At 47.4% G+C, this 12,470-nt stretch overlaps 1 protein-coding gene across 4 annotated transcripts in view; it reads left to right on the top strand.

The window, feature by feature from the left end:
• The window catches only part of DIP2A (disco interacting protein 2 homolog A), a 75,677-nt gene extending 66,085 nt beyond the window's left edge, over positions 1-9,592 (top strand). For all 4 annotated transcript variants that reach the window (XM_084872225.1, XM_084872227.1, XM_084872226.1 and 1 more), the window contains 6 exons: positions 1,254-1,315; positions 1,983-2,040; positions 4,082-4,156; positions 5,525-5,699; positions 6,395-6,518; positions 7,630-9,592. In XM_084872225.1, coding sequence (XP_084728351.1) covers positions 1,254-1,315; positions 1,983-2,040; positions 4,082-4,156; positions 5,525-5,699; positions 6,395-6,518; positions 7,630-7,882 — 747 coding nt within the window. In that variant the 3' untranslated portion in view covers positions 7,883-9,592. The remainder of the gene's footprint in view (positions 1-1,253; positions 1,316-1,982; positions 2,041-4,081; positions 4,157-5,524; positions 5,700-6,394; positions 6,519-7,629) is intronic.
• Positions 9,593-12,470: the final 2,878 nt, after the last annotated feature.

Consider the following 12,470-nt stretch of genomic DNA (forward strand, 5'->3'; position numbering starts at 1 on the left):
TTTCTGGAGCCTTGGCTCAGCTTGGCCTTCATCTCAGAGTATTCCTGTCATGGGCCAACTGTGGACCATCACCCTTTTCTCCCTTGTGCTGATGTCCTCTCAACCGTGAAAAGACTGAGCTACCACTCCAAGCCTCAGACCCTTGCCATGTGGCAGGAGGGAGTGGGTTGGGTGCCCTCCTCATACCCTTCCTGTTGTAGAAAGTAGGACTGAGCATCAGGCTCTTGGTGTGTAGTCAGCAGCTGTAAATGAAGGCATGTTCTCCTTACTCAATATTTGAAGGTTATCTCCTCTATCTGTTGGCATGTGGGATGCCATGTGTGATTGCACAAGTCTTAATGAGATAATCACATTTGCCCTTTGAGATGCAGTGACACATTTTGCTGTCTCTTACCGTGTGTTTCTCACGTGGCCTGTTGCTTTCTGTTTGTCTCCTGTGGCCGTCTCCTCCTGTCTCACTCTGCTGGCCTCCTTTGCCTCTGTCAGCCCAACAGGTTGGGAAAGCTGGCTGAGCAGGTATGACCTTGACCTCGAGGTACCTCTGTGCTTCCCCCATGAGTTCATGTGGCTTTCTCCTCAACTTTAGACACATATGTGTTTCTTTTGCTGTCTGACTGCTCACACTGAATATTATTTTACATATTATAAAAGTTCCTCTGTAATAAAATTTAAGTAAAACTTAAAAAAATTTTTTTAACATTCATAGCATTGCCTCTGGAGGGAAGGGCTGTTGAATCTCAATGAAGCAGTTTTTGTTACATTGTCTGGGATCTTCCGAGAGTGATGTTGAGCAGAGTATCCACTTAACTTGATTTTCCTTATCTAATAAAATAGAAAATAACATCCTTCACTCAGGGTCCAAGTGTCAGAAGGGAGGAAAGGGAGAGCATCACTCTGTGGACCCTGACTGAGCCTCTGCTGTGCTCAGCCCTCAGTAGAATTAGGTCGGCGGGAGAGAGGCCAACCCTGACCGATAGCTGGATGCAAATGCCCTCAAATCCTGTGGTGGCCTTTTCACCATAACATAGAGACCAGCTGTGAGAACTGAAATGTAAAATTGTATAATTTGGCATGTTCATTCAGTGTCACCAGTGTTTCACTCGATGTTATCAAACCATGTAATGTTTGGATGGAAGGCATCAGTGTCCCTGGGCAGGCTTTCTGCTGAAGCAGAGAAACTGCCTTCCCGGCGACGGGGAGGAGCTGTTATATGGCTGTGCTGTGTAGATGCAGACGTGATGCTCTTCTTCCAGGGCACGGCTGGCCCGGACCCCACAACGGTCTATGTGGACATGAGGGCGCTGCGCCATGACAGGTAACGCCAATGGTGAAGTTGTGCAGCTGGGTCTGCCCTGACTGGTCCTCCTGGCACCTGGACTGGCGGATGGCTGGCCAAGCTCTACTGGGGAAACTTGGGTCTCCCTCTCTGTCTCTGTGTCCTCGAGACTCAGTCCATGTCTCTTTATCTATTATTCTTATGATCAGGAAGGGTGATAGGAGTGACCAAACATTTGCATTTAGCTTTTTATGGTGTCGAAGACAAGTAAAGCAACTAATGGCAGATACTTTTTTACACAATACCATTTTAAGACAGGACTTAGTTTTTACATCAATAAATGTGTGCTGGGGGTCACAGTGTGTGCCTGCGGGTCTGGGTCCCTCCCAGCTTTGAAGCTTAGATCCTGGTCTGGGCCCTCAAGTGTGGCCATGCTGCAGCTCAAGGTAGACCGATTACTGTGGACAGGGCAGCTGGTTGGGGACGGCCCCCAAAAAACCTAGAATAAGCTTCTGCCTTGAGCTGTGCCAGGTGAGCCAGGCAGGTCAAGGGCACCTGAAGTCACTGTTCCAAGGTTACAATAAGGCCATTGTCAACAAACTGACTGTCATAGTGATAATTTCTATTATCTTATAAGTTGCCTTTTTAGAGGTCATTACCTATATAGTATATTTTATTCTGAAAATTTTCCCTTGTTAATTTTTAGGGTACGTTTGGTAGAACGGGGCTCTCCGCACAGTCTGCCATTGACGGAGTCTGGAAAGGTAGTGGAAGCTGCAATTCTCCTGATGAACACAGACGGCTGTGGTCAGGCTGGGCTGGGCTAACGCAGGAGGCCTCCTCCTCACTGCAAACATGCACATGGCCTAGGTTAAGTCTTAGTTCAACATACATCTAAAGCACAAAACCAAGAAAGGAGGACTTCGGGTGCAGAGACACAGAAGGAACTCCCATTGCTGGGGCTTGGGGCCGTAGGGCCCCTTGGGTCAGGGCCCAGTGTCTTCACACAGTCTTGGAGCAAGGGCCAGCATAGCTACCCAGCTCAGCCCCTGTGACAGCCCCGAAGTGGTTCCCTCCAGGGCCTTGGGCAGTGGGTGGAGTCCTAGACACATCTTGCAATTTTTCATTAAAGTCAGTCCAGAAAACTGGGAGCCCGTAGAGGGGTTGGGAGGGATGGGAGTGGGAAGAGTAAGGCCATCTATGGGTGCCCAGTTTAAAAATGTGATCACCATGAGATATGTAAGCAGACAGACACCCAGGGAACAGGCATCCTCAGAACCAGGGGAGGTTTGAAGGAAGAAAGCCCATATGGCCCGATGATGCCATGTGATGAAGATGGTGTGCCATGGCCAGCAGACAGCAGGATAGTGGGCAGGGCTATGTGCCCAGCATGGCCAGGAACAGGAAACTCCCAATTTAGGCAGCCTACAGGGCCACCTGACTGCTTACACACTCCTGTGGCGATAGCCCCCTTTGGGGAGGCAGCAAGGTGCCTGGAGAGGAGCCGTGTGCATGTTCTAGGGAAGAGGAGGAGCAGCCAGAGGGATGCAGGGCAGAGGGCTCGCCTAGTCAGACATCCTGGGAGGGAGCATAGTCACAGGGAGACTAGCATAGCTACAGTCGAGCTGGGGGAAGAGGAGGTGGTTCAAGGCCATGGAAGCACATCTCCCAGGTGCCTGCCTGTCTTTAGGGTCACCTGGAGGAGACCAGCTGAGAGGTGAATATGGGCAATGACCTCCCCTTTCCAAGCACACTGCTGGAGCCCACGCTCAGTGGACAGCTTTGCTTATCCTTTTTGTATATTCAGCATATTTCCCCTCTATTATTAAATTTCAAATGACTTATGCCTGAGGGACTTGTGTTCTGGAAAAAGCTCTGGCATTAGGGTTCAGGTGGGCTCCATGGAGAGAGGCCAGGGGCTCCAGAAGCATTCACGAAAACAGGACTGTCCCACTGGTAGCGTGTGGCAAGGATACAACAACATGCAACAACAGTGGGAGGAGAGGAGGGTCTGGTACTGGCTATAGGCAACAGCCTAAACTCACACCCTCCCTGTAAGTGACCCCTCATCCCTTCCCACCTGCCTGGGGGACCTCACTGTCATCATCATTTTGTACATGAGGAAACAGGACACAGAACAGGTGACCATGCTTGGAGCAGCCACATGGTCTGACCCAAGCCCAGTGAAGTCTCCCTGAGACCAGGCGTGGGGGGTTCCCTGATTTGAGGCACCCTGCCCTGGAATGTTTTCCATGGCTCCTGGGTATGAGCTGGTGACTCTGTCTGTCTGAGTCGACTGAGTTGACACAGAGCAGGTGACTAGTGGTTGGATTGACTTTTGAGTCATGGGAAGGAAGGGCTCTTCAAGGTTAGAGTTCCAGCCCAGAACACAGAGGCTTGATGAGTCCTTGCACGACTAGACTGGGGCACAGCTAAGGGGGGTAGCGGGGAGGGCTGAGTGGGCTTCTGACTTGTGTACCCCACAAGAGGCAGGCAGTCCTCTAGGGGCCTTGTTGAAAGATCCCAAGTAGAACAGATGCTTATATAGACCCTCCTTGCCTCTCACACCATCTAAAATAAAGTCCATTCTTAGGAACTAGGGTCATTTTGTTAAGATTCACATATATTTTTATCAGTTAAAGTCTTATTCCTGTTCAAATTCAAATTTAGCTTGGCATTAAATCTCCTGATCACTTACATGTACATATCATGTTGTTTGGATTAGCTTCCGAGGGCTGTTGTTTTTAATGTCATTGAGGGCGGAGTCTTGTGTTTTCTTTGACATGGGCACGGTTTTCCTTCCAGATCCTCCCCGGAGTGAAAGTCATCATTGCGCACACTGAGACCAAAGGGCCCCTTGGAGACTCACACCTGGGAGAGGTGAGGCTGGGGGGTGGGTTCCTCCCCCTCTTCCCATCTGCCAAGCTATTTTCCTTTCCCTGCCTGCCTCTGGCACATTTGTGCTCCTGTCCCCAGTACTTGGGTAAGATTTCCTGGACCAATGGGACGAGTCTCCACTCTGGGTTCCCTACCAGCAAAGGGAAACCTTGAGTTTTATAGGTACCCCGAGACCCTAAGAGTCACACAGGAACCCGCAGCATGGAGAAAGCAGCTGTGTCTTAAAACAAAGTTCCTGAACCAAGTGAGGGGCCACTGGCCCAAGGAAGGGGCTGGCACGGTACAGACACTGAGTTGGGAGGCGGGGTCCTCTACTCCTGAGGACACGTCCCCTGGACACACACAGGCTGTGCAAAATAATTGTGTTGACATAACTGCATTTATGCGTATGTATCCAGTGTAACGAGACAGGTGGGACTTAATACCGGAGGCCAGGGTGGCAGGAGAGGGCAGGTCACAGCCTGAGTGCCCACGTTGGTTCTGTTATTATGGGAATGGTCTTATCCTCCCAGTTCCAGGCCCTAGGGATATGCCATGGAACCTGTGTCCTGGCATCAGGGTCTCTGGTGTGGACAACCTCCGGGGTCCTGGTAGATGGCACCCAGGGGCAGTCACACAGACACTGCCCAGTCTCAGTCTGAGACGAGGGTGTGAGTGAGCCTGGGGGACTCCCAGGGATTGCTCAGTGTCCTAGTGGGAAGATGTGCCAGTCCCAGTGGGTGGGGTTGGGGTGGGGCCTCCTTTCTGGCCATTGACCTGGGCCTGTTAGGGTAACATTGTCCCCCCAAGATAGTCATGGAGGGTCTGTGTTAACCTGGGCCCCGCCTCTTGTGGCAGAAGCCCCTGTCAGCTTCCCTGGGATATATAAAACCAGGCACTTGATCTGGGGAGCTGATGGCGGGTCCTGGATGGGCTCTGTATTTAGAAGGAGCCCCAGTACACTGGGTACTGCTAGTATGTGTGCACCTGAGAATATATGGGAGTATATTAACTCACACATACACAGGTAATTCTGGTGCAGGGTTTGCCCACTAAGTGAGCCTCACTCCATCACTTGTCCCTGTGTGGACCAGTCCATCGCTCCTCGTCCTTATTGACAACAGTAGTTTGATGTGAGGAGTGGGAGTCACTCCGTAAGCTCATTTACATTACAGAGTCCTGGAGAGGAACTCTCCATTTGAAGGAGAGAAAGTTACTTGTTTGCTTTCCATACCTATAATTTTAACTTAGTTCCTAGGATAAGGGACCGTGAAAATGCCCTGCCTTTATGCAGTGTTTTAAGTTCTCTTGGCGAGTGGATGTCCCATGATAATCTGTGCTCAGCTCTTTCTTGTCCTCTGGGCCCCACAGATCTGGGTTAGCAGCCCCCACAATGCCACAGGCTACTACACAGTCCATGGAGAGGAAGCACTTCATGCTGACCACTTCAGCGCCCGGCTGAGCTTTGGAGACACCCAGACCATTTGGGCAAGGACTGGCTACTTGGGCTTCCTTCGGAGAACGGAGCTCACCGATGCCAGTGGAGGTGAGGGGCTACGGTGACCCTGTGTCAGCACTGTTGGGGTGAGGTGCTCTGTCCACAGCCCACAGGGTCTGCTGCTGCAGCTTGTGAGCCTGACAGGCACGTGCAGCATCTCAGAGATTCCTGCTAACTCACCACACCCCTTGCAAGAAGCTTGTATCTTTGGGTGTGGGGTGAAGGGTGAGCTCTGGCAGTGATGTTCTCTGAAAATTACTATTTTTCTCTTTGTGACCGTCCCTCACTGTCCTTGGACCCTCGGCCTCTGCTGAGTTTGTGGGGTTGTTGGTGATGCTGTCAAGTCCTCCCCAAGGCAGATCCATAGGCAGAGCCGCCTGCATATTTCACCTCCCCACACATGATCCCTTATAACTGCAAAGTCCATAGGCCCCAGCAGGCCAGCCAAATCAAGTCAGAACTTTTGGTAGCCTCTGTAGATGCTGTTTCGTTTCCAGAAATAGTAAATATTATTTTAAAATATTTTTTCACATATTGACATAATTCTTTGGAATCAAGGGGATGGACAGCACCTTTATCAGGCTCTGCTGCACCCCTCACCCATTAGGAGGCTTGGTTTTCAAGTGATGTTGGAATAGTGAGCTCCCTGTTCCAGAGAGCCCGACTCAGGCTGACACAGATGTGTGGAGGGGGTCCATATCGCACTGTGCCTTTCTGAGGTGTGCAAACTGTGTCCTTCATAGAGCGACATGACGCCCTCTATGTGGTTGGGTCTCTGGATGAAACACTGGAGCTGAGAGGCATGAGGTACCACCCCATTGACATCGAGACGTCCGTGATCCGGGCACACAGGAGCATCGCCGAGTGGTAAGAGCCCTAGGAGGGCGAGTCCCATCCAGCAGCCCCCACAATGGCCCCTCATCTCAGGCAGAGCCAGGGACTGGTCAGGCTGCCCGCAGAACCTGATTACAAGCACATGTTGGCAAAGCCTGCCTCTCCCAGAGCTGACCCTGGGCTCTCCAGACCTGCTCTAGGAAACCCGCACCACAGACCCCTGGTGCAGCCCTTTGGTTTTGCTTGGACTTTCCTTTTTTTCCTAGTCAGTGTTAGACCAAGCATTTGGCCCTGAATGAACAGGCAAAGTGTGAGGTCTCCACAGTTTTCCTGGTGTTTCTGCTTTTACTGTGAATTTTCTCATTTAAATGGTTGTGACTGATAATTTATTCACCTTATAGGGAGTTTGCATTGGGACAGGCTCAGCTTTCAATATCAAATAATGCATGCTTCTGATTTTTAACAGGAACTTTCATTAGCCAAAACCGGTTTGGCTCAGTGGATAGAGCGTTGGCCTGCGGACTGAAGGGTCCCAGGTTCGATTCCAGTTGAGGGCATGTATCTTGGTTGCAGGCACATCCCCACTAGGGGGTGTGCAGGAGGCAGCTGATCGATGATTCTCTCTCATCAATGTTTCTAACTCTCTATCCCTCTCTCTTCCTCTCTGTAAAAATCAATAAAATATTAAAAAAAAAAAAAAAGAACTTTCATTAGAATATAGTCCTAGACAGCACATTTAGCCTAGCCTTTCTTTCTTCTTCTTTTTAAAAAAAATATATTTTATTGATTTTTTACAGAGAGGGAGGGAGAGAGATAGAGAGCTAGAAACGTCAATGAGAGAGAAACATCGACCAGCTGCCTCTTGCACACCCCCCACCGGGGATGTGCCCGCAACCAATGCACATGCCCTTGACCGGAATCGAACCTGGGACCTTTCAGTCCGCAGACCAACGCTCTACCACTGAGCCAAACCGGTTTCGGCTAGCTTAGCCTTCAATTGTGAATGATGTTTAACAGCAGGGCAGTGTCAATAAATATACTTGTTTTTCCCCCTCTTCTCTACTTGGCATCATTTCCTATGTATTTGTGGGTCCTCAGAAGCAGATGTCCATGCCCTCTGATGCCATCTGTCTTCTCCCTGCAGTGCCGTGTTCACCTGGACCAACCTGCTGGTTGTGGTGGTGGAACTGGACGGGCTGGAGCAGGATGCACTGGACCTCGTGGCCCTGGTGACAAATGTTGTGCTGGAGGAGCATCACCTGGTCGTGGGGGTGGTGGTCATTGTCGACCCAGGCGTGATCCCCATCAACTCTCGGGGTGAGAAGCAACGCATGCACTTGCGTGATGGCTTCCTGGCTGACCAGCTGGATCCAATCTATGTTGCCTACAACATGTGAGCACCGCTCACCAGCTCCAGGGTTCTGTCCAGTGTGAGGCTTCCAGGGGTTGGAACCATGTGAAGGTGTTAAAACATGTGAAGACACCGCAGTGTGTCCATAGCCACCAGGACAAAGGACTGCAGCCATCACGGAATACTGCACCCCTTGCCCTACTTTTAGAGATTGGTCTCAAAGTTCCCCAAATCTTATTGAGAAGCCACTTCCTGAATTATTTGAAGAAATTTTTTAATCTTCAAGGACATTTACAAAAACATAAATGTCAGTATTTTAACAGATAGGTGACTGGGAAAGGAAATGAAAGGCTGGCCATGGGTATCATGAGGAATTGCAGGTGTGCAGTTTGTTTTCTACTGTATTGCAAGTTTGCACTTTTTAGACTAAAGATATAGTTCTTGATTTAAAAAATTCAATTATTTATTCCCACTTAACATGACAAGTTTATATGTAGAACTTAAGCTAGAAAGAACTTGAGGCCCCAGTACAACTGATTCACAGGGAGAAGCAGAGCCCAGAGAGGCTGATGAGAAGGGCAGCAAGACCTGGCACTCTAGCTACAGGGTGCTTCCTCTCTCCCAGTTTATTAAAACGGGTGTGCCCGATTGTCTGCACACATTGTCACTGATGCTCAGTAAGTGCACTTGGGGCTGTCAAGGTAGATGCTCTGTTTCAGAAAGATAAACCAGCATTTAGTTTTAAACCACTTTCCTCGGTTTGTAACTTAATGCTGTTTAGCTAAACACTTGTTTTCGTAACATCACAATATAAATTCTTCTGAGTACATGGAAGTACACTGAATTTTTTTCATCCCAAATTATCAGATTTGGAAGCATTGATGGCAGTGTCTGAGGTTTTCACATCCTCAGTGCAGTCGAGCTGTGGGGAGAGCCTTGCCCCATGTTGAAAGTGGGCCTGGTAACCCTCACCCTGGCTTTCACATTTTGAGTTGTATGCCTATTAAATTTGGCCAAACCATATTCAGTGATGACTAAACGGAATGATGTTATAGTAAACCTAAATCAAAGAGTATATAAAATCCTTTAGAAACTTCTAAGAATTTGAAGTGAAGCTCAAATCTAGGACATAAAGTATTTTTATATAGCTAATAAAGAGTATGTTATGAAGTTGTTGGGTTTGGGGGCAACTGTGGATGGGAAAGTTTATGGATCATGCATGCTTCGTAGAAACAAACAGGTTTTTCTGGAATTAGCCTGAATCAGTGCCTAACAAAGCTGTTACTAATTCTCTACCATTTAAAATTCTCCACCAAATAGGTCTGGCTAACTAGGCTAACTCTCACATTTTACTCTTATTTGGCTACTAATAGCAGGTGCATTGTAGCTCTGTTTGCCTGTGGTGGTGGACTGCAGTTAGTATGTTACAACGTACTGGAATTGTAATAATCTATTGTAATTATGTACATAATCTGTGTAACTTATTGTTTGACATACAGATAACAGATATTCCTTAAAATAGAATGGCCGGCAGGGGAAAGAACTACCTAACCCTAATCTTAATGTTGTAGTTTTGTAGCAAATAATGTAAAATTTTTGTACTGAAAGGTCAGTGGCAGTAAAACAAGGTGTCTTGTAAATTAAGACTTTAAGAAGCACATTAAAATGTTTTAAGATTACTCTCTGGGAATTCTGTATATCACACTAAAATTTTTTTATATCATAATGTTAATAAAAGTTATTGATTTTGTAATTCTGCATTTTGAAATGTGTGAAAAGGTTTTTTAAATGATCCCAAATAGGATGTATTTTATTATGCATTTACTTTTTTCTGAATATAAAAGCATTTATGCATATAGCATAAAATCTACAAAGCACATTAAAGTGTAAAGAAGAAAATCTATAATCCTACCTCTGAGTAATATAGCAGCGTTAGTATTTGACGTAAATCTTTTTGGGGATTTTTTTCCTTTTAAAATTTTTTACAAAATTAGAACCATATACTTTTATAATCAGCTTTTGTACTTAATAAATTAGACTTTTAATATGTTACATATATTCTTCTACATGTTTTAATGACTGTATAGGTGTGTCATGACTAAAGGTAGCTTTTGCTCAATTGCTGTTGTCCATCATAGTTCTTTCAACAGTGCTGCAGTGAACCTCCTCTCAGATGTGTGTGTGCACGTCTGCAGTCGCAATTACTGCCTCCGGCTTACTTCCTATAGGTGGAGTGGAGGTAAGAGTTCATGCCAGGCTTGAAGCCTTGGGTGCTCACTGCCCCGGTTTTCCTGCATCCAGCTCTGTCTTTCAGAGTTTAAGGAGGGAACCTGTTTACACGAGTCTGTGAAATGTTTAGGCAGGACCTTGTGGAGTTTGCCAAGGGCGATGCAAAGTGAGAAATTGAGAGGTTATTACTAATTCTAAGTGCCAATTAAGTATAGTGTACCTTGTTCCCCAGACCCTCCAAGTGACTGAAAAGGCCAAATATCATGAATGATCATTACAGATACTGTTTAAAAGCAAAAGCTGGAAAAGGATAATGAGGGACCAGATGAAGCTTTGAGGAGAGATGTATGGCCACCCATTGCCACGCCCAGCAACAGTGAGCTGGACTTGCAGGCGGGTACACCAGATGCTGCCATCGGCTCCAGATGGAGAGCAGGGGAATGAAGGCCACCTATGGGCTGTTGTTGCATGCTGATGAGTGCAACACAAGTTCAAAGACAGCAATGTTTACCACTTACATTGAAAAGTAGGGAAAGATCAACTTCTGGCACGACAGTCTGAGAAGCTCTGTGAACATGGTATTCAGAATAACAGGTGGAAATTATTGTTAAAAAAAAATCACTTAAAGCTTTTGGAAATGATCCTAAGGGCATACAGCAAATGGAAAAACATCTGTGCATGAAAGTTCAGTAAGAAAATGAAGAATCTGTTATTTGAACCAAGACTGATCTCCTGGGAGATCTATTCCATCCAGCCTCCACTCATGGAATGCAGCCTCTATCTTGGATGAAGTGGCTCTGACTGACCTTGACCATAAGTTGGTGGTGCCATGCCAGAAGATGCAAACTGAGAAGACCTCTGGCTACTGCCCCAGAGGTGCCTGGGTCTAGCAAGAGAGAAACAACTTACCACTTGCAAGAGAACTCCAGTAAATTGACAGCTGAATTCTTCCCAGCAACAATGGAAGCCAGAAGGCAGGGGGTTAACATATTCTAAGAACCCAAAGGAAAAAAAAACGACATATATATCCAGCAAAGCTATCTTTCAAAAGTGGAGGCATAATACATTCTCAGATAAAAAGAGTGAATTTGTTTCTAGCTGACCTGCATTATCAGAAATACTGAAGTTCTTCAGGCTGAAAGCAAGTGATTTCAGGTGGTAATTTCAATTCACATAAAAAAAAAACACACACACACCGTACTGGTAAAGATAAAGGTAATTATAAGACTATAAATTGTAATGTCCCTGCTCAGGGGTCCTCAAGGTGGTGAGGACTTCCCTACCCAGTGCCTTGCACAGTATAATCAAGTGAAAGGGCGGGCACTATTCCTCTGTAAGGGCCATACAGGCTGACAGTTCTGCCTTACCAACCCAGTGCTTCCAAACTTCCTTGTTAAAACAGTCACACAGCCAGACACGGTCCCCTCCCAGATCTGGGAGACCTGTCACTTGGGATATTTAACAGGACCCAGTAGAGTTCTGTGTGGAAGGAGCTGTGGGGCCCATGTGGCTCAGCATTTCCTCCCCAGTGTCTATCCCCAGCCCCTCAGAGGGGAAGATTTCCGGAGCAGTCTTCACTGTGTGGGCAGTTTCCAGGGACCCGCATGTTCAATGCGGGGGTTGGGGTGAGGGGTCTTCAAGAGAGCCTGGGGGCACTGGGCTTTGTTCTTGAGGTTGCCAGCCTCAGCCTAGGCTCTGCCCCATGTCCAGCCTGTGCCCAAACCTCCCTGCTTTGCCTCTTGCCAACTTGCTTGAATGATGTTTATTTTTCACACTCTTCTAAGAAGCCAGCCCTTTCCTCATCGAACACAGAGAAAAAAGGTTGTGCCAGAATCTCATCTGGCCAGAACTGCAATGATAAGAACCCAAGTTATATTTGGATCAGAGAGGGATGAAACCTCCAAAATTAAACATCCTGATCAAGAAAATCTTAACGCTATGCAACCAATAAGAAATTGCACATGTAAACTGGCTGAGGCTCATGCGATTGCCATCTAAACCCCTAATTTTAACCTGTGCTCATCAAAACTGTTTTTTACTGAATTTGAATCTGATAAATTTAAACAAGTAAAAACCCAGAAACAGCAATCAAACCCAGGAGCCTCATGGGATAGAGTTGTGGGCCTTCCCAGAGCTTCCTGGGAAGAGTTGTCACTGTTTCCAGGGCCTCAGCTGGTGTGTGAGTTGAAGGGCCCCTCTTGTCTTGGAGACTAGGGGAGGATCTTGCAAGATGGAGCTGCAGGGGTGTCCTGCTGGGATATAAACTGCCCACAAGGAAGACATTCAGAGTAGGGCCCCAGGTGGCCTGGGAGAAAATGTACTTCCTTTGGTGGTCGCAGGAAACGTGGTCTGCTTAGGACAGGACCTATCCTATGGAGATGAAGATCTATTGTGCGTGAGGGCCA

The sequence above is a fragment of the Pipistrellus hanaki genome (genome assembly GCF_964339955.1).
Source record: "Pipistrellus hanaki genome assembly, chromosome: 2".
NCBI classification, from domain to species: domain Eukaryota; kingdom Metazoa; phylum Chordata; class Mammalia; order Chiroptera; family Vespertilionidae; genus Pipistrellus; species Pipistrellus hanaki.